Source organism: Opisthocomus hoazin, chromosome 4, assembly GCF_030867145.1.
Source record: "Opisthocomus hoazin isolate bOpiHoa1 chromosome 4, bOpiHoa1.hap1, whole genome shotgun sequence".
Lineage (NCBI taxonomy): Eukaryota > Metazoa > Chordata > Aves > Opisthocomiformes > Opisthocomidae > Opisthocomus > Opisthocomus hoazin.
The window spans coordinates 6,263,725-6,284,251 of record NC_134417.1 but is presented as its reverse complement, the minus strand read 5'-3'; the positions used below and the strand labels follow the sequence as shown (position 1 = coordinate 6,284,251).

Below are 20,527 nucleotides of genomic sequence, written 5' to 3'. Positions count from 1 at the left end.
CTTCTTTGATGAGTGAAATTAGAATTTTGTCCAATAAGGTGGAGTTTATTTGGAAACAAATGCAATACTTTCTACTCTAAGTTGTATTTGTTCTTCATTTACAGTCTTTCTAGAACTGTTTTAACTAACAGAGGTATGTCTTGGACAAGAGAGAGAAAAGGCTGTTTCTGGAAGATGCCTTTTAAAATCACCTTTGAATGTTTAAGCCCTTTTCTCCTGAACAGGTCTCCGATAAAGTGAGAATCTGGAGAGAAAAAAATATCTTTCACCTAAGCCTGTCTGCTGCAAAAGGTCACCTTCTTTTAAAGGGGTCTTTGGGGATTTGGGCTTCACTTATCCGAAGGTCAGACAGAAGCTGTGAGAGTCTTTAAACTTCTTATGTTTTAAACTGTTTGACCAGTCAGGAATTCGTAAGACAAGGAGTTAAACATTTTTGACCCTTTTGCCGGGATTCAGGATATCAGAATTGAGGAAAACCAGTTTCTGGCCCAATTCCAGGTGCTGCTGCCAAAGGCCTTTTTGGAATTTGGGAGGTCATGGAAAGGATCTCCCTCTCCTACTATGGGCAGGTTACATCAGTCCGACAGCCCAGAGGCTGCCTCAGGTGCCAGCAGCAAGCACTCCCTGAAGGTGCTGGAGGAGAAGGGACTGAAGGGTGAGAACAGTCATCCGTACAGTCCCAGCTGCGTGTCCCTAAGCTCTTTTAGCTGATTCAGAGGGAAATGTTGCTCTACATACACACGCCAAGGCAGTTTTCCCATCGCTGTGGTGCCATGCTGCGAGCGTGCAGAGAGACGCTTCCTAGTTCAACAGCGGCTGCTTGGTGGCATCAAAAGGGTGATTTTAGTTTTGCAGCTCATTTAGTTTGGGAGTACAGAACATAGTGATGGGGTTAGTGGTCAGCTTGGGCGGCTTCAAAGCATTTGGGTCTTCGTTGAATCTTTTTCTGAACGTGGCTGACTTCCTACATGGTCTCCTATGGCTGTTAACCGTGTTTGCTTGCTTTGGGCCAACAGGTTGGTTGCGGTTTATGAAATACTTGATGTTTTATGCTAGTGTTAAATATGCTGAGTGCTTGAGGTTTTTACCAGGCCGTTAGGTCCACCTGCTGCGACTGTTTTAAAACAGAAATATGCCACTGTAAGTGTGCTGCTAGATTTTACACCTAGGTAAATACGAGAACCAGCCGTTTGGGTTGGAAGGGGAATGGACAGGGTCTTGCTGTCCCCTGGCCTCAAACCAGTTGTTTCTATCCACTCCGATGAGCTAGCGCTGTGGCATCCCCGAGTCTGCCATGATCTGCATCAGGGAACTAAATCTATGGAAAAGGAATCACTGATGTTCAGCTTGGCTTGAAAGTTTTTCTCAGTGATCTGAAACTGATGGCTCAGTTTGTAATAGCTGGAGTGTTGTGTGTCTGGCTTTCTGCTCTTCCTGCCTTTTTCCACGTGTGTTTCTGAGCTTTTGGGAATGTTACTTCAGTCAATGGATCAAACCTTCAATGAATAAATGGGTGTTTATTCGTAGAGCTCGTCACAAAATATCAGCATCTTTTTCCATGGCACAGAAAAAATAAGTTTCTAATGTTGAATGATTTATTACTTTGAAAGAGGCCTCTTTCAGTGGATGAAATGCTAGCTGTCTCTGTTGCAAAAATAAATTATGTGAAATGTTTGATTTTTCAGAGTTGGGACAGTATCACCAAGTGTGAAATACTTGTCTCCTTGGTTTTTCCACTCAGGGGTGCCAGTGAAGTTCAGGATTTTCAAAGATACTTAACAACTAATCTGCTGCTAACATGCTAAGGCTCTTTGATACTGATGTCCAAGCTTAAGAAGCAATTCTTTGTGGTAAAGAAAGCCTTGACTGCCCCAGCCAGGAAATTCATGCAAGTACCTCCTCCTGGTTTTTGTTACAGGCATGCTGCAAAGTATAGGCAGAGCAGTGGGATGAGGGCTGTTTTGCAGTAACCAAAGTATGTGTTGGCAGTCCTGCTGGCTATTGCTTTTGTGAATGCTACTTTTTCTTTCCAGCCCTTCTAGACCTATTTGCAAGGATTTTCTATATGTGGTGTAGTACTGGTTTTGGTTTGTTGTTGTTTGTTTTTTAGAGGGCATTGGTGTTGTCATTTTTAGATGGAGATTATTTTTCCAGGTAGCTGTTGGAAATGGAAAATAAAAATTCAGAATAGTTCTGTACAGCTGGTTTGGATGTTTTCTTCACAAGCCGGGCTGTGTGTTTTAGTGTGCGGTTGTGATGTCTTTTATTTTCTTATTTATTAATAATTATGCCATTGTAAAACATTTTACTTCTGAGAGGCATAATTCTCATTCTCCTTAGCTTGTTGTGTGTCCGCTAGAAAGTCTAACAGTCTTTTTGCATCACAAGCAAATGTAGTGATGCTTGGTAAAACTGGATTGAGTATTACTTGTGGAAGAAGTCAAGACACCTGGTAAACTTATATGATAGCACATCCACAGCAATATTCCTAGAGGTTGGAACATCGAAAGTAATGAAGTTTAGTGTCTTAAAAAAAATAAATTAGGAAGAAGGGTTGGGGAATAAAACTGAAAGAATGAAGGACAAGTGAAGATACCAAGATGAAATTATTTTTAATTTGGTTTAATTCAGGGTAGTGATGATTTTGTTACTCCAGCAAAAGAAAATGTGTATTTACACAAACAGGATTTAAATGATTCCCCCCCCCCCCCCCCCCCCATTCCTTCATTGCTGCTAGGAGATACTTGTCAGACGCATGGCTGGCACTGACTTTTATCCTGTAACACTTCAAACGTGACTCGTTGGGGATCCTCCTTGCCCTAGTATTGAAGATCTTTGGAAGTTAGTCTTTGGCAGTACTTTTCTACTGGGTCTTATTTGGCTAAGCGACTGGTGATGGTTGTACTTTACTTCCTTAGCCCTTCCAAAGACCACGGGCCAAAGGGAGATGCCAGCTTTCTAAATTTAAAACTGGAGAAATCTCTTTGTTTCAAGGATCTTGGTCAAGACTGAAAATAGATGTAACTCTTGTTCCATGACACTCTGATTAGTGAGAGTGATTGTGTTTCCTGCGCTGCTGAAACAGCTTTCTCTTACTAACCCTTAACAGTTTTTCCATTTGGTCAAATAACTTGTCAGTAATCCTGAACATTTGGGGTCTTAATTGTCCCTTTCTCCTGTTTGTGTTTTTAACTTCCTAAGCAAGGTACGGGTATCATCATCGCTTTCTTTTTTGCTTCATACATACTGCCTATGTGCTTATACATACCTGCTCAGACCGGTGGCAAGTGACTGCGCAAACTGGTATTTTTTGGGGTCTCTTTGTTGCGAAGTTTAATGGAGATCTTTATTTTATTCTTTTGAAATGGCTTACTGAAATTTGCTTCCTGTTTTCTTAACAGAATTGAAAGGACCTGAGAAAATTTTGCCTTAGATGACAAGCTCTTGGAAAGTTGACAGCTTCTAAAGGTATTATATTAGGGTTAATTTTTTCCATAATTACAATAAATTTTATGAGGAGAATTTTTTTATTTGGTATTAAAAAAAATGTGTGTTTGAATTTTCATAATCACAGAATTTGTAAGTCTTCATGCTCACTGGTTGCAATGAAAAGGTTTTATGCCCTCGTTCACGTGTTCAGACTCACTGGTAGCAGCTAATAGTATTGTAAATTAAAAAGAGGAAGACTTGGAAGGCATAAAATTGTTGTGCTGGGTCAGGCCATCGATTTGTCTCGCCCAAGGTACTGACTGCAGTCTCTTCACGGGTATCGGCTTCAGTGTAAGGACTCTTAAATGGCTTTTTGGAGCTGGGATGTGGCCCAGGACTTGCTTCCGCTGCTGTCCGCAGTACCTCCAGGTGATGCCTCCCTGATACAACCTTCATCTTCCTGTGATTTAGGGCTCAGGTAGTGCTGAAGATTAAGGTAATGCTATGATGCAGATCTTTGATTCTTGTCCCGATCCCACAGTGTGAGCGATGTCTTTCTTCTGCTTTTTCATAGATTATTATCATGCGTCCCTTGCAATGGAATTAGAGCCCCTCAGACAAGTGGGGTGTCTCTTATTTCTATTAGAGTAAGTAGCTTTATTTTTTTTATTGGGGTGGTATGCATGTATTTGAGGACCTTGTGGATGGAAGCCTCCATTTCGTGGATCAGTTTTTGTGTTTTGTAGATGGTAGACATTAGCCTTTGAGGTCTGTTTTGTGTGAGTTCAGTCGCATCCTCACAAACATCTTCAGCTGCTTCATAATTGCACAACTGTTACCGGGGGCAAGATAATAAGGTAGAGCTAGGTTTGAGAACTGCGTCCTTTTTGTTTGTAAATGCCTGAGCCTCACAAAAATGTGTTTCCTGAATCTTTACTCTTACTCTGTAATATTTCACTGAAACCTTGTCATTCTGCCCATAAAAATTCCATTCATTGAACAGGTGCATCATTATAATATGTGGTGCTGGAAGGGCTACTTAATTTTAAACTTCTCCAAGTGCTGCAGTACTGCAGCATCCTTGCCTGGACAGCCCAGACCTGTGCTAGCTGGAATACTGATAGTATAGAACACCCTAAGGAAACACTTTGAGTAAGAAGTTCAATAGGATCACATTTACAGTTGCCAAACATCTTGTATAAATTGTTGAGCAACGTGATGCATAGATGCCCAAAGACAGCCTGTCACCAGTGACAGAGACCTTTCACACGTTTGCTCTGCTATATATGCTTCTGTGTTAAACTCCTGTCATAATTTGTATGAGGATATAAGTAGGTTCTTAAAATATTTTGCAGCTTTCTTAGTTCAATATTATGTTTTGTCAACTGTTTAGATATTATTTAAACTTGGCTGCTTCCTTTGGAAGCTCTTCTGCTTCACAGGATGCTGGTTATCCTGTGTTGTTGTAATTTTCACAGTCCTTTTGTCTGTTTAGTTCGTAACTGTGTTCTTCATTTCAATTTTTGTTTTTTTAAAAGATATTTTGTTCTTCAGCTGTAAAACCAATTTTTGTGGTCCTGGTGCTGCAGCATCCTATGTAAACAATCTGTTAGAGATAATTTGTGTCTAGTTCTCTATTGGTAAACCAGGGATAAAATAGTAACTTCTGTGAAGCATGCTAACATAAAACGGTAGGATGTATTACATCGCTTTGAAAATTGCATAAATTTGTTTGACCACTCACAACTGGTGTTTAAACCATTGTACACTTATTTACATAGATGTGTTTATGATATTTTTATCATACATTTGATTTGTGAACTGTAAGAAGCATATGTAGTAGTAATAATACACAGAAGAGGTTGGAGTTCTTTCTGCTTACTGACTCCGATAGTGGTCTTGTAGGCTTGGCAAAAATTAGTTTCCACATCAGCATATGAGGAATAAAGATGCATTGTTTTTGTATTATGATACAGTTTTAAGCTTTTTTGGCTGATTTTTTAAAATATATTTTGATTTGTAGTTTGTGCACCCAGTGCTAGTTGGTTTGGATTTGTTTCTTCAGTGTTTTAGATAAAAACCTGTTTATGAGTAAGAAAAAAGAGAGAAGTAATTTTACTAGGAATGACATAAGAAAGAAAAAAATAATTAAAAAACCTCATTCTGGCACCCAGTTTTTTGAATGTAAATTATTCTTTCCGGGTTCTAAAGGAGTTCTTTGACTCCCTGAAAGACATAGAAGAACATTTGCCCAAATTTCAGGGATTTGCTACTTCAAACCATAGGTTATTATGTTGCGTGTGTGTCTGCAAGTAATTTTCAAGTAGAAAACCTCTAGCAGCACGCAAGGCAAACCAGGGCAGTGTCACAAAGAGTGCTGGAGTGTGGACACGGGTGAATGACTTACAGCCATTTGCCTTGCTCACTTTTCCCCATGGTGTTCTAGGTATTACAGTTCGCTGTTTTTCCGTTGATGAACGCAGATCTTAATGTCCAAAATTCTGCGTGCATAGAGAGCATAGAAATTCATGTTGATTTGAGTTGTGACAGCTACAGTTTGTGTATGTTGTACTGTTTATTGCTGCTTGAAATAATGGGGAAGGATTGCCTGTGATGTTGTGCAATGACTGCAGAATTTGGTTGTATGCCCCACCTAGATATCTTTGCCTCTCCTAGCAGAGTTAAATATGCCAGGGAAAAAATAGGCTAATCACTTGTCTCTTTGTATAAAATTTGTAAAACTTTAAACTTCAGTGGTGTAATGAAGTTCTCTCCAAATGTGACAGCCTTGAAACATTTGTACAAGAGCTAGCTGCGGGCAGAAGTAGTGTTAGTGAGGTTTTGTCAGTGAGGTCTGGGGAGTATTTTACTAAGATCTGATGCCATCCTACAGTCCTGAGCTTCTGTTGGTAGAGAAATATTAGGTCATTTCTTGTGACAGTCACAAACTTCCTTGTGTTGTTTTCACGTTGATTTTTTTTTTCTTTTGTTTCGTTTTGCTAAATTGACAGCCTCACTTCCAGACTCATAGGACACCCTGCTTCCCCATCAAGATCTATGGCTGGCTATTGCTAACTCTTTGCAACTGTTTTGCTGTTGTCCCCTGTTCCCAGTTTTCCTCTCAGTAACTGCAGCGATAAACGCTGCTTTGTACTTTTCCTGTTACCAGCAGCAGTCTGGCTGTGGTGGGGGCATTATCAGTTTTGCTGATGTGGGCAAGGACCTTGGTTAGGGACGAGAGAGCCAGGCTTTAGCAAAACCATTAGTGGGAGCAGTGCTATCTGCAGCCTTGGACACGACTGCACTGGTGGAGGTTTGTAGGTCATTCTGGCAACAGTGAAGTCCAGAGGCTGTGTCTGTTTCTAAGAGGGCTTAAGGCTTGGACAATTGGTGCACAGTAGCCAAAAATAGCTTTCCCAGCTAGTGGCAAGTGAATTTGCCTGGTGCAGAAGTGGGATGCTGTGTGGAACTCTTCTCATGTGGGAGCTTGAGTGTTTGAAGAAGTCATTGTACTTGTCTGTCGTGGCACAAATGGAATATAATTCCCCCAGGAGAAATGAACTCTAGCGGTGCTGCTAGAATATGCTTAGGAAATGAGTTATGTCCACCCAAGCCATCTCTGTTTGTTTTGGTTTTTGTTTTTTGGGTTGGGGTTTTTTTTTAAGACCTGTTGCCATTTTCAAATGCTTTTTGTTTTTACAGATCCTGCACTTGATTTCCTCTAGACTTTACTCTTTCTGGCCGAATTTATGTTCAGTGTGGGTATGAAGAAGTAAGCGTCTTGAGCTTGGGTCTGTGCATGTAGGGGTTTTGGCAAACTGGTGAGCCATTCCAAGTGGTTGTGATCATCTGGACGGCAGGGCTGTACTGGTGTCCACTGGTGCCTACTGTGGCTGGGAAAACCGACTCGGGAGAGGCAGAATTTCCTACTGTGGCATTTTGTGCCAGGCTGTTTTACAGTGCTGTAAGAAGAGCCGGGGGTTTGGCCCCCAGGGTTGGTGAGCTGAGCTGAAGTTCCCGCTATCCACTAGCAGTAACCACAGTTGAAGCAAGGCTTGGCCAGCCACTAGAGAGAAACAAAGAGCTCTAACCTGAGCGTGAGTGCAAAAGATAGCTTTTCTGCAGGGAGCTATTTCTCTCTTCTTTCCCTTTATCTTTTCCCTCATTATTCCTTTTTTCTATAGCTGACATTTGACAGCTCTAGCAGTGTGATGAGGGAGTGGCAGATCCCTTAATCTTGGATTCTTTCTTTTTTTTTGCCATTGTGGTACACGCTGCGTGTTTCCTCTTCCCTTTCCAGTTAGCCCTGGACCTCTAATCTGGATGGGTAAGCCACAGCCTTGTCTTACTGTTGCGCAATAATATTTCCAGAGGTTAAAAAAAGCCTTTACTTTCCGTTAGAGCTACTGATGATCTCTCCACACAACACCAATAGCCTGGCATTTTTAGAGCGATATCATTGCTCTGTTGAGTGGTGATTGTCTAGGTTAAACAGCTGTGAATGCTGTTAGAAATATAAACGTGCACTGAGCTGTATAGGTACCTCATGCGGGGTAGCCTTGATTCAAACAACTTTTGCTGTGGAATGTGTGATCCCTCCCTGCCTGTAAATGCCAGGTTTAATTAAGAGTGAATCTCAATGATGAGATGCAGACTTCATTTTTCTTTTTTTCTTCTTGTAAACTTTCCCTGCTTGCCCTTTTCCCCATTCTCCTTTGATCTTTAGAAAACCTCAGCTCATGAAAATAAAGGCTGAAAAGTGTTGTCTAGTTAGTGTTAATGAGTAAGCACAAACACCTTGAATCATGGATTTGCATGCGATGTGCACGCTGCAGGCTGTCTTGTCTGTCTTTAGTTGACTCAGGTTTTTAAGTAGGTAGAGCAGGGGTAAGTAATTTCCTTGCTGAGGGTTGAATAGGGTTTTTCAAACACCTTTGAGTACATGTTATCATTATGCAGCATTGCACAATGGTTCATTGAAGGCAAACTGTGGCTGTGGGCTGTATAAAATGAAGTGTGGCCTATATTCAGCTGGTAGGCGGTAACTACCCAGCCCTGCAGCAGAGGGTGGAAATGGATCCCTCTTGAATGAATTCCTCCTCCAATGCGCTTGGAGCAAGTTTGGGGATGGGCATCCCCAGCTGTCGGGTCAGACGTCTGCCTCGTTTCTCTGCGCTGCTGTTGTCAGCTGGCAATAACGGTGTCGTAGCCTCGCCGAGTGAGTTTTCCTGCTGCACTGAGGGAAAATGGGAAATAAAGGCAGTTGGGAAGTCACTTCTGAGGTTCGTCTGGTACTGTTGCCTGTGGTGTTTGAGCTGTTGCAGAGGCGATAAACCAGAGAAGAGGTTTCTAGCTCACTGGCGGTAAAACATGCCACCACAGTTCAATAGTGCCAAATTAATTTTGTGAAGCAGAAATGGTGATTCAGGTGGGAGTTGATTGCTGGGCATGGTTTAAAGGGAGAAAGTGGAGAAGTGTCACAAGTGTCACAGGTGGCTGCAGTATGCGATGAAGTCAAGTATCATTAATTTGCTTAGATTTTCTATGCACTAACAGGCTTTTGCCAGGACTCGTGCACATCTTGTCTCTAGTCTGTGCCTCTTCTGATTTTTCCCTGTTGATATCTTTTTCAATCACAAAATATAGCTGATAATTAAGAAATTATACACACACCTCCTAACCCTCCAAATTCAAAGGGTCAAAAAATTAAAGTTTGGGAAAAAAATTGTCCTTACCAAGATTTCTCCTATTGCTGTGTAAGGTTTTTTGCTATATATACAGACTTTCTGAACCTGATTTGGCAGTTTGGAAGGATGCCAGTATCTTAGAAGTGTAATCTGCTTGATTTATCTTTATGAATGATTATATGAAAGTTGTACTTTATTGTGCCTGCACCGACGGGTGAGGATGGCTTAGCCCTAAGCACTAAGTAGTGAAGAAGTACTAACTGAAAAACATCTTCTTGTGTGTCGACTGTCTGGGGGATGAGAAGGTGATGGCTACTGCTGGTCACTCCTTAGAAGACTGGGATCTATTTTTATTTATAAAATCACACTTTCACCAACTGGTTGCTCGTTTTCAGTTCAAGACTTCACACATCTGCTAAGTGCCTTAAGGAGTAAGTAGCTGAATTGCTTTAGGTTGTAATGTACTTTGGCGGTGGGTTTGAAGAATATTTTTTTTTTTAAGAAGCTTTGGTAACCCATTCAGATATATGAATCAGATATTTGTCTTCTGTAGCTTGGTTCACGGTAAGCACATCTCATTACAGTTTTGGAGTTCCTTCTTCTGAACGAAAGATAGCTTCCTTTTCCTTTCTGTGTGTTTGTTTTTTTTTTTCTGTTTGACTATGTTATTTTTTTTCCCTTCTTTTTTCTCCAACTCTCTTCTTCACTTGGCAATTAAGCAGCAGTTATTTTTCTCTGTGCTATGTTTTCTGTTTTCCCTTCTATTTGTGTGACTCGGCAAAAATCATAAGGAAATGGAGGGGTTGGAAAAAGACCAAATGGAAAGAATTTAGCTGGGTATGTTATATGTGTCATCCAGCCTGATTTTGCAAAAGACTAAGGTTCTCCTATACTGTCTTTAGAGTGGGAGTATTATGTGTTGCCTCTGTCATGAGTAGCAGTAAAGGAAAGACAGCAAGAAACAACCTGTTTATAAACTTCATGGTTGTAGCCTTGCTGGTTGAAGGAGGCGAATTCATGCTTGTGGCTGTTAATTTTGGGGAAAATAAAAGACACTGGCAATTTATCAGCTCCATTAGAGGATCAGCCTCGCTGAGCAGTCAGTTTGGTTAATGTGTGTCCCTTTGTAAATCTTAAGGAAAGATTTATGTTTAACGGGCTCAGATATTTTTTATTTCTGTTTTTTAGCTCTTTTCTCAGTGCAGCATTTGAAGGGGATATCTTGCTTGTTTGTGTGTGTAAATTAGGGAGATCTGTGCTTGTTGGGACTGTCTTAGGTTAGTCTAGTTTCCTCTCCCCTCTCTGTAAAGGAAAGTTAAATAAAAATAACTGTTAGTTTTCACAGGTTTGTGGTTTGGCATTGACTAAACACTTTTGTCTGAGACCCTGTAAAGCTGGAAAGAGATGTTTGAGCAAGTCCCGTGGAGACTGGTGCTTGCCTTTTTAGAGGTGGGAAGGCTTTGAGAGCTGTGTGTTGCATTGGAGCATCTGCACGTGTTTTTAATAACCAAAGGTGGGACAGATTATTCTGCTGGCTCTTACTGACCATTATGAAGGTTACTCTTATTCTTGCTTTTGCACAAGTCCCCTTTTGGCAGACAGATCTGTGACTGCATTTGCCAAGTCTGTGAGAAAGTAATTCTTTGTCTGTTGCTGCTAGTTATTTTTGTGCAACTTTTCTGACTTGAAATGAAGAGATTAAGTATTTTCAGTCTCTGAAGTTAGTCTCATACTGTCCCAGAAAAGTCCTTTTCGGATCTGATTAAATAAATCTTATGGATCCAAATGCTTCAAGTTGGAAGGCAAAACATCCAAACCATTTGTTTTGCTTTTTGTGGAGAAGATGGTCTGAGATTTGCTGGTTCTGTGATTTTTTTTCTGCGGCATTGAAATATTTTAAAATTGATGAGCTGCTGAACTAACATGCTGTTAGAGATGGGGCAGGAAGTGAGCTGTGGCTAGGTAGCACCATCTGAATAAAAACTTGTCAGAAAGCTGCTTTCAGCTACTCCCTGGGAGGAAGTGAGCTATAATCAGTACTAAGTGAGCTAATCACAGGAAATCTATTGCTCAACGGGAGCCTTTAAAAGAAAAAAAGGCAGGGGGAGAAAGAGGGAAAGAAAAATACCTATTCAGACATTTCGTTCTGCTTTTGTGCTCCAAAATCTATTTGGTCCAAGAAAGTGGAATATTTGATGAAATGAGCAGCCCTCCGATCTCCACTTAGAAACTGCACAATGTGTATGTTTGTCCTCTTTTACAGAATAATGAAGCATCAAGTCTCATCTCCTCCAGTAAGGTGTTTTTTCAGGTGTCAAAGGGTGGTGGTGTGGGGAGGCTGATGATAAGCCTAGCTGCCAAAACCACTGGAGTCTTGGGGTCAACGTACCGGGAATGAGTCTCCAGACATTTTCAGCAAGGATTTTTATAATGTAAACCAGGAGTGGGACATGACTGTCTTAAATCTGTCCTGTTACATCAGTCTTTTCTTGGAGCATCACACACTAGCTCTTTTATTGCATTGTTTTTTTAATTACTCTTTGCTTGTTTTCACTTGACATCTTCTGTCTTGGAGATATGTTTGCGAGACATCTGTTTTGCTGTTGTCCTCTGCTCTGGACCTGGCTGTCCCGGATGCCACTCTTTGTGCATGACAAATGTTGCCAGTAGCACCCTATAAGGCTCTACAGGAAGACAGCAAATGACAGCCGCCGCCATGCAGATCGCTGTAAGGATAACTTTCTTTTCTCAACCTTCCTGCCTTCTGCTAGAGCAGGGACAGGGAAACGCGCTTACCATCAGGGCTTTTTTCACTTTTGATCGGTTCTCTTTTCTTCTTGCATTCGTTCTGTCAGACAACAAATAGTTTTGCTGTGTTCATTGCAAGCACCGTGCCTGCTGTCTGTAGCTCAAATTTTCTGCAGTTCTCCTTCCAGCAGTTCAGGTGGTGTCCCAATAAAGTCCTGCAGCTCTAGTGGCACATCGAGGATTATGATTTCAACAGCAAAGTGGTTATGTTTCTTAATGCATTGTTAGCCTGAAATCCTTTACTTCTGCTTTTCCCTGCAAAATAGACTTGAATTTGCTGTTTGTGTTGCTCCTTCTGTGTTACATTGCCGATAGTAAAGGAGTAATTTTTACCTGCAAGAAACGGAACTGAGTTCAGTTTACAGCTCTGTGAGCCTTTGTTCAGGGAGCGTATATACAGAGGATTTGATTTATTTCGTGGATTTAGTTCTGGCTGCTCAGAGATCTGTTGCTTAAGTGGCAGTGTAAAGCCAGGATACTGCGTGCCAGCACTAGGAATTTATGTGTGTGTTATCAAATAGCTCTGAGGTTGATGTGTTTAGGTTGTTTTTTTTTCCAAGGAGTAGTCCAATTTTCTTTGGCGTCAGATCCCAGGCAGTGAAATACAGATGCAGCCTAGACTATTCAAGTACACTATTTTGAACATCTTAAGAGGACAAATTCAGCTCATTATGACATGAGAACTTTCTACGCCAGCTATTTTATCCGACACATGGTACCATCTTCCTAGCCCTGCGTGGAGCCTTGCAGTACTATACTGTAAGACTGACATGTGTGCACGCATAACGCGTATTTAAAACTTAATCTGCTCACGTACAAGTGCTTCAACAAAAATGTGACTGTGCAGTATAGCAGATAGGAAAATGATTATCTTCAATTTCATTTTATTTCCCTTTAGTCATTCTGCAAACAAGTTTGAGAGGAAAAATGTTTGTCCTTTTCTAGAAGTCAGAGGGGCTAAAGAGCAGCCCCGCGGTGGAGAGGGGCCTCTGGTAGAGCCTGCCGCTGCACAAGCACACTGCTGCAGCTGGGACGGGAGTGCGTGTCAGCCTTGATGCGATCACGAGGGAGGCCGGCGGAGCCAGGACCAGCACAAGAGCTGTGCTTAGGAAGTTTTTCAGGAAGCAGCCCTGCTTTATTCTCACATGAGGGGGATTTGAGGAGGGGGAGAAGAAAAACCAACAAAAAACCAAGTCCAAGCCAGAGCATTCAGACTAATGGGCTGCAGCAGTGTGTGTTCATCAGCTTTCTGAAAACTCTGCTCAATTCTCACTTTACTTTCCAGCTTTTACTCACTGTCAGGGTTATGTTTCTGGGCGTTTTCCCACCAGTGGCAGCCACAGGAACTGCTGTCTTTCGTCTGTGACCTGGGTATGCCTCAGGTTATTGGGCCCTTTTCTTCCCCAAAAGGAAGAAAGCTACCGAGCAGCAGAACTGACTCCTGGAACATCACTGTAAAAATGAAACTGAACGCACGTGCAAGTAGGTCACTGCAGGTCTCTTCAGGGACTGGAAGAAGGTGGGTTAAGCTACGTGCTTGCCTTGCCTCACCGGGCAAAGGTGGAAAGAGAAGAGTTGCACTTCTGAGGAACTTGGCTTCAGGTCTCCCACTGTTGGTGGTGAGTGATTTAGGACAGCACAGACCCTGCTGCCTCTGCGGCAGAGGAGAGAGCGCATTTTCTCTTCAGCTGCTGCAGTTCGTGTTACAATGGTGTCTAAGGCTGCCGAGGATGAAGAGAGTACTGCTGTTTTTGCTGCCCCAGTGCAGGACAAGAAACCTTTGTCAAAAGGAGGGGACAGCTATTGGGAGTAGTGTCATTGCACTGGAGATAAGGACTGAGAATCAGAGCCTTATGGTCACCAGCGGTGGTCCCGGTGAGTATGTTTGTTGGAGTAAGCAGCAGAACTGTTGGGAGAAAAGCTTTTAGCTCTGTGCCTTTTTTTTTTTTTTTTTTTTTTTTTTTAAATGAGTGTAGTGGGTTGCAGCACTGTCCTGTGGTGGGAATGAATCTATCTGGAGTCTGTAGTTAAGTATTGTTTGCAGCTTCACAGCTTGTCTCTGTGGTTCATTCCCTTGCTTCCTAGTTCTTGTAATTAAATGTAGTGCGACTAGCGATTGTGGGGGAGTTGCCAACGTACTTGAATACATTATTATTACTCATGTTACCTTAACTGGCAAAGATGAAAGTGAATCCTTTTCCCCTGATTACATCCTCTTCCATTTATTACCTTTGCTTCTTCTGTCATCTTCCAGATTTAGCATACTTTTCTGAGGTTGCTCAAACTTAGGTTAACCTTTTTAGTAAATGTCTTTCAACTAAGCTAAAAAATCCCCACCATTAGTTGTCTGATTCTGTCAGAGAAACACGAACCTGACATCCCTTTTGCCAGTGTACAGACTCCTGGCAGGCACTGGAAAAAATTAATATTCCCCTGGTCCTTGCAGTTCCTTGTGCAAGCCGTGATTCAGCAAGGCAGCCACGTGGGTGATGGTGCAAGAGTGATTACGCCTAGCTGCTGTGAAATGAACAGACTTCTTTTCCTCTTTGGGGGAGTGAGAGAGCAGAAAAGGAGCTTCAGGGTGTATTTGTGCTCCTTTTTTTTTTTTTTTTTTAATCCATTCTCCAGTCATTGCCTATAATGCCAAACCTCTACGGCAATTTCAAAAGTACTTCCTGACGCTGTGGAAACTTGCCCTGCATAATGAAGACAGGGTAAGGATAAAGGAGAGGGGAACTGCTCTTTTCTTCTGCACTCAGCTGTCAGAAAGAGACTATAGCTGTTTGGATTTGAACCTGAACAAAATGATTGATTTTTAACTTCTGATGGTGACTGAAGAATCAGACTTCTGTTTCCTGAAATGATCTGTTGCGAGTGGAACTGTTGTAATTTATTTTAAACTATGAATTCAAAGCTGCTGCGCATTGAAATGGTCCTTTGTGCAAAATAGTTTTGGATCTAGCGTTGTATTTTAACAATGGTCTTTGAAAAAACTGCTCAGAAATTGTGCTAGTTTGCATTATTAATAAATTGCATCTCAAGTTTTTCCTAAAAGCTGAGGTTTTAGTAAACAAGCTGGAAGGATTTTGTTTAACTGCAAATGATGGACGAAGCCAGTCCCTCAGGTGGGAAGCCGATGCACGAGCTCTTTCTGCCACCTCAGTCTGCTCTGCTAGCCCTGCAGCTTGCTTTCCTCCTGTAGAGCTTCTGGGCTCTACTTTGAGTGAGGTCAAGGATCTTTCTGAACACTTAGAACACAGAACAGCTGATGGGAGCCGCATCCGTGAGGGTTCTGCATGGATGTTGTTATGCCAGTTTCTTGAAGTGCCTCATTTTCTTGTGGAATAGATAAATTTGGGGTTTCCATGTTATTGCTTCCAACTTCTTACTGAACAGTGTCTTCTCTTTAGCATACAAGGTGCCAAGGAATAATTCACTTCAGATGAAGAAGCTGTAATACTGAGTATGCAGTGAGCAGGCTTGTGCTGCTTGTGTTACTGAAAAGTAAGAATTTTTACTACAGTGAGAATTTTAAAAATATGTAAACAAAAGTGCAGCAAATGTGGGTGTTTTTTTTTTTTTTTTTTTTTTTTTTTAAATTTGTAGCCTGAATACCACATTACAACATTGTTAATTTGGTGACTGGGCTCTCCAGGGGACTGGGGAATTAGTGTGGGTTTGTAGGGCCAGGTCTGTTCTTGTCCAGTTTCAGATGCAGGTTAGCTGTTTATCCTTACATCCTGTTCTTGCTAATATCAGACTGCTCAAAAAACTGCACAGATGGAGGAATTAATAGAGTTTATATTAAAAAAATACAGAAAGCTACTCATGGTGTTGCTTTCTTCACATAGTATATCATTTTGGTGTTAAGGTTTTGTGAGATGCTTATTTAGCTACTATTATTTAGTTGTCTGATTGTATTTATTCAAAAGAAGGAGTGCTTGCTTTTTAAATGTGTCTTCCCATTTGGATAGCTAAGGACCCTATATCCTACTATTTCCTGAGATTTGATTAGCATAAGGGAAATGGAATATGGGCCCCTGTACTGCCATCATTCCAAGCCAAACTTCTGTAGGACTGTTGAAGACCATACAGCTGATTTGGTGGTTGAGACCAGAAATTTGTACATCTTAAATTGGTGGCACGCACTTTGTGCAAACAACATGTGTTGCTAGGGAAACGTTTGAAATGAAAATCCCTGTGGATAGGCTGTTCAGACCTGCTGTGAGATTGCAGGGTTCTTAATTGTTTCCCCATATTGCAGTGTAGGGACTGGAAAATACTGAAGATCCTGTAGGTAACTTGCAACATCTGAAAGAGCATTCAGTGAGTGAGTCTGGGAGGCTGCTGGAGGATGCGCATTGCTGTCTGATTCACAACTGCATCCTGGCAGACATGTTTGAGTGTTGCAGGTCTGTCGGTCCATCATCAGGCAAAGGGCTTAAAGGCAGGTTTGTCTAGGAGGGTGCTGCACAGCTTTGACTGCTGTTCCCCATCAGTCTTTAAGTAGATGGGGCAACCAGCACGTCTGGTTTTCTACTTGCACCGCCAGAACTTTACTTTGTGCTGCTTGTGCCTCTGAAGGTATTTGTACAGAAATCATATTGCTTTCTTGGGCATTTATGGTGATAATTAATTTTAATCTCTTTTGAGCTTCACACCATAAACCGGCGTGCTCTTTTGCTGCTTGAATTCCGGCTGCTAGGCTGATTTGTTTTTCTTCATTGGGATCTGCCAGTATTCACCCAGTGAAACTACAGGGAATGGCAGTCCATGTGTTCTTAATTCTGCTGCTAAGACCATGTTGTGTAAGATGCATGTGTTGTACAGAGATGTTGTATAGCATAATATCTGTACTTTGTGATAATTGAGAGTGGATTGCACTGTCTTATCCTGACTCTTTAGAATGGCACCGGTAACGGTTGCAACAGTAGTGTGGCTGGGACTGAATCATGCTTTGGGACTATGATGGGCTGCTGGTGGACACCAGTATGCCATTCATTTCCCAAACTGTTGTGAGAAGAGGAGGTCAACACAGAGGAGATGCCTTGGCTCCTGTTCCAAAGAGGTAGCTCATCATTTCAGTGTATGAAGCAATGAGGAGCATATTTGTTATTCAGCTGTCATCAAGAGGTAATTCCTGTAAATCTTTGTGCTGTTTACTCTGTAGCAGAGAGGGCTGCCTGTTTCTTGGTGATCAGAGAAAAGTCTCCAGGATATTGTGGGGAGTGAGAACAGGCCAATGCAGATTTTCTTGAATGTGGAGTGTGCCATGTAGATGCTTTATTGTGCTGTGTTTTTAGCTTTAGCAGCGATTTGTTTGTGATCTTGCTCATGTTTTTGTTAAGGACTCAGAGGATTGTGGTGATAGTATATGTTGTTTTTACAAATGGAGAAAGTGTGGCACAAAGTGGGGAAGCAATGCAAGTTCTTGTTCAGAAGTAGAATGCATCCAGTGGATCTTAGTCCTATGCTCTTTAATGTAGGCTGCATAATTTGGATAGAGATATTCTTGATATGACAATGTGGACAGTGTGCTGAATTGTGACTTATGAGCACAAGCTATTATTTTCTTCCCAAGATCTTGTCTCATAGATGACAAGAAGGAAAGAATCTAAGGCTTTTAAAGGCGTTTGACTCCAGAGCATTAATCTGTTTGGGCTAAAGCTACCCCTAAAAGATGTACTTGGGCCCTTACATGTTCTGTCCTTTTCAGGCATGCAACCTGTGTGTGAACAGAGAGCAAACCAGACCTGGGAATTGGTCCATATTATAACTGACTGTTCTTTTTGACTGGGTTAGTTTTACCACTGGAAAAGTTTGTCACTCCGTCCCACAAATGCTGCTGCTGGCACAGATGAACGGGTGGCCCAGAAGCGGGCGTGAGGAAGGGATCGGCTTCCTTTGGCGGAGACGTCAGTCTGCCGGTGTGGTGTTTGCCGAGTCCCTCAGTTGAATTCACACCTCTGTTCCCTTTTGGCCAACAGAAGAAATGCTACATTTATGTATTCTATGCTCTCTTCCTATGTTAAAACAAATATTTCTATTTCAGTGCTTTCCCTAGCTGTTGATAACCATGTCTGACAACGGAGAACTGGAAGACAAGCCACCAGCTCCTCCCGTCCGGATGAGCAGTACTATCTTCAGTTCAGGGGGCAAAGACCAGTTGTCTGCCAACCACAGCTTGAAACCCCTGCCCTCTGTACCAGAAGAGAGAAAACCTAGGAATAAAATCATCTCCATATTCTCTAGCACTGAAAAAGGTAAGATGCCTCTGTTTTCCAAGGTTACTACTTGTATTCCTTTACTCTTCTTCTAAGTTTTGGTAGCACTTCAGACATTTGAATCCAGCCTGCCCAGTGTAGGGGATTGGAGGAAGCATTGAAAATTGGATATGTGTGGTCAATGAGCCGAGATGTTCTTTCTGTTTGCACTGGGGTGTCTGAAGATGAAATGCTGAGTAAGAAAAATTAAACAACTCCCTGAGGAAAACGACCACCTACTGCTTCTCATGTTTCCTGCCAAGTTTAAAGTAATGCATTTCCAAACAACCCTAATAAAAGTTTGTGATTCCTAGGTATTATATTACTTAGCATTTTGCTACTCTAAATCCAGATTTCTAGTTTAAACTGAGCATCCAGCTGTTTTGGAAGTTCATACTGATGGCCATTTATGTGATACCCTGAGGAGGAAAAAAGGTAGTAAAGATATAGTGAGAGTGTGCAGCGGGCATGAAGGAGAAATGAGAAAAATTAAGTCCTTCTGTCTGTGTAACTGCACTGTTAGGATTAATTACTAGTGGGGGAAAAAATCTGCATTACTGCAAACAAGGATTATTTCTGTGAAAAAATTGCTGTAATGAAACTAGACTGTGTTTGTGCTTTGTTTCTGTCCTCTTCTGTATGATGAATGTATGTACAGCACTGGAACCCTGATCCTGGTTCTCCAGGATGTCTGTATCCATTTATAACAAAATAGTGCATAGATGAAATATCTTCTAACGTCTGGTATGGTAAAACTGCACAGGGACTTACAAGCCTGACCTGAAACTGCTATGCCTTTCATTAATATCTACCCGTTAGCATTTCTGTGATTACTGTTAAGATGCACAAGGGGAAGACCCTGCTGCTCTTAATGTCTTCTAGTTCTGCTCTTGGCTTTCTGCACCTCATTGCTGATGTGCTGGGCATGACTGGTTCAGTCATGCTGACACAGATTTGACTGTTTCAGGAGACTTTGCTCCTCTGGTTATGTATTCTCTTGGCTAAGTGTTTTCCCCAGGGCTGGTTTTTACTCTCACTCAGCTGCGTGAGCAGTGCTTCTGCAGCCATGCCTCACCCTGGAGATGAACGCTAGAGGCAGGCTTCCCTGTGCTTGGAAGATCTGACTTTCTATGGTCTGGCAGAGTTCCTGCTCTCAACAGTGGGCGTGTTTTCCTTTTTGGAGGTTAGAAAGATTTGGCCAGTGTAGCTTTTGGAAGCAGAATAGTTATTTCACAAGGTCACTTATTGTGAAATAACTGTCTGTGGCTGGATTACAGCAGTAGTAGTGGTGGGCTTTTTTTCTGGCGTGGGTAAGAGCCTTAAAGAGGTAAGGAGAGTGTGAGAAGCTACTATAGGTTGGTGGCAGCACCCCAAGAGAGAGACTCCAGGCCTCTGAGGTTGGTGGAGGCGATGAATCTGGGTACTGTCAGCTAGGTGTAGTGCCATGTGTCTGGAGCAGGTTCTAGCTTAGCCCTTCAATACTGCAGAAACTGCTGTTTTACCATTATGTCGCTGGTCATGGGCGGAAATACCTAGAAATTGTCTTGGTAGTGCTGCAAGAAAATCTGGTGGAAGGATCAAATCTGTCCATGTTCAGACTAGGAGAACACTTAAGGAGCTGGGATGGCACTTGTCATTATGCTGTTGCATTGATCCTTCATCAGAGCATTTGTGACCCTTTTTTTGCAGGCCAGGGGTATAATGAAGTCAAGCGTAAACCCCACATGAAAGCAGGTTTTCCTTGCTCTGAATTAGTAATACTGTATAAGACTTGCTTGTGTGGTGAAACAATTTATGAATGCAAGTGGGTGCAGTGCAGCTGGAGAGCTTTGTGACATTTTATAGTGCCTTTAATTTTCCTTGGATGTTTCCTCTTTCTGTCTTGATGGTGGGTTTGTTCATTGCTGAAACGGCTGGGGAGGTGGTTGAAGACTTGTCCAAAGTTTTATTGGCTCGTCTGAAATTGCTTTTGAGTCCCGTTACTTAAGCTTATTCACACCACTCTGTAAATACTGATGTATACCAAATTTATGGAAATCAATCTGCATACTTATTTAGCATGTGTCTGTATCCCTACTGATACTTGGTCATACAAAGTAAAATGAAAGAAATAATTTCCGGCTGAGAAAAGTACGTTTTGGAGAAAATGGTGTCAGTTGATCTTTTCTAGGCGTTAAAAAATATTTAAAGTAATGTCCATCTGAAAAACAGCAGAAGGTTTTACTGCATGGCAAGATAACACGATTAGGAAAAATGATAATTCAGTTGTCTAGCTTAAAGAAACTATCTGCAAGTTGTCTTTTTTAATTTGGAAAAAAATTTGCTGATTGGTTAACCTAC

The 20,527-nt window shown here is 41.8% G+C and overlaps 1 protein-coding gene across 4 annotated transcripts in view; it reads left to right on the top strand.

Moving 5' to 3' along the window:
- The window catches only part of PAK2 (p21 (RAC1) activated kinase 2), a 45,553-nt gene that overhangs the window by 4,907 nt on the left and 20,119 nt on the right, over positions 1–20,527 (top strand). The window contains exons 2-4 of one of the 4 annotated variants that reach the window (XM_075417718.1): positions 3,402–3,468; positions 4,004–4,076; positions 17,977–18,187. In XM_075417718.1, coding sequence (XP_075273833.1) covers positions 18,001–18,187 — 187 coding nt within the window. In that variant the 5' untranslated portion in view covers positions 3,402–3,468; positions 4,004–4,076; positions 17,977–18,000. Of the gene's footprint in view, positions 1–3,401; positions 3,469–4,003; positions 4,077–15,409; positions 15,429–17,976; positions 18,188–20,527 lie in introns of those variants that run through there. The other 3 variants (XM_075417717.1, XM_075417720.1, XM_075417719.1) reach the window with 3 other exon arrangements.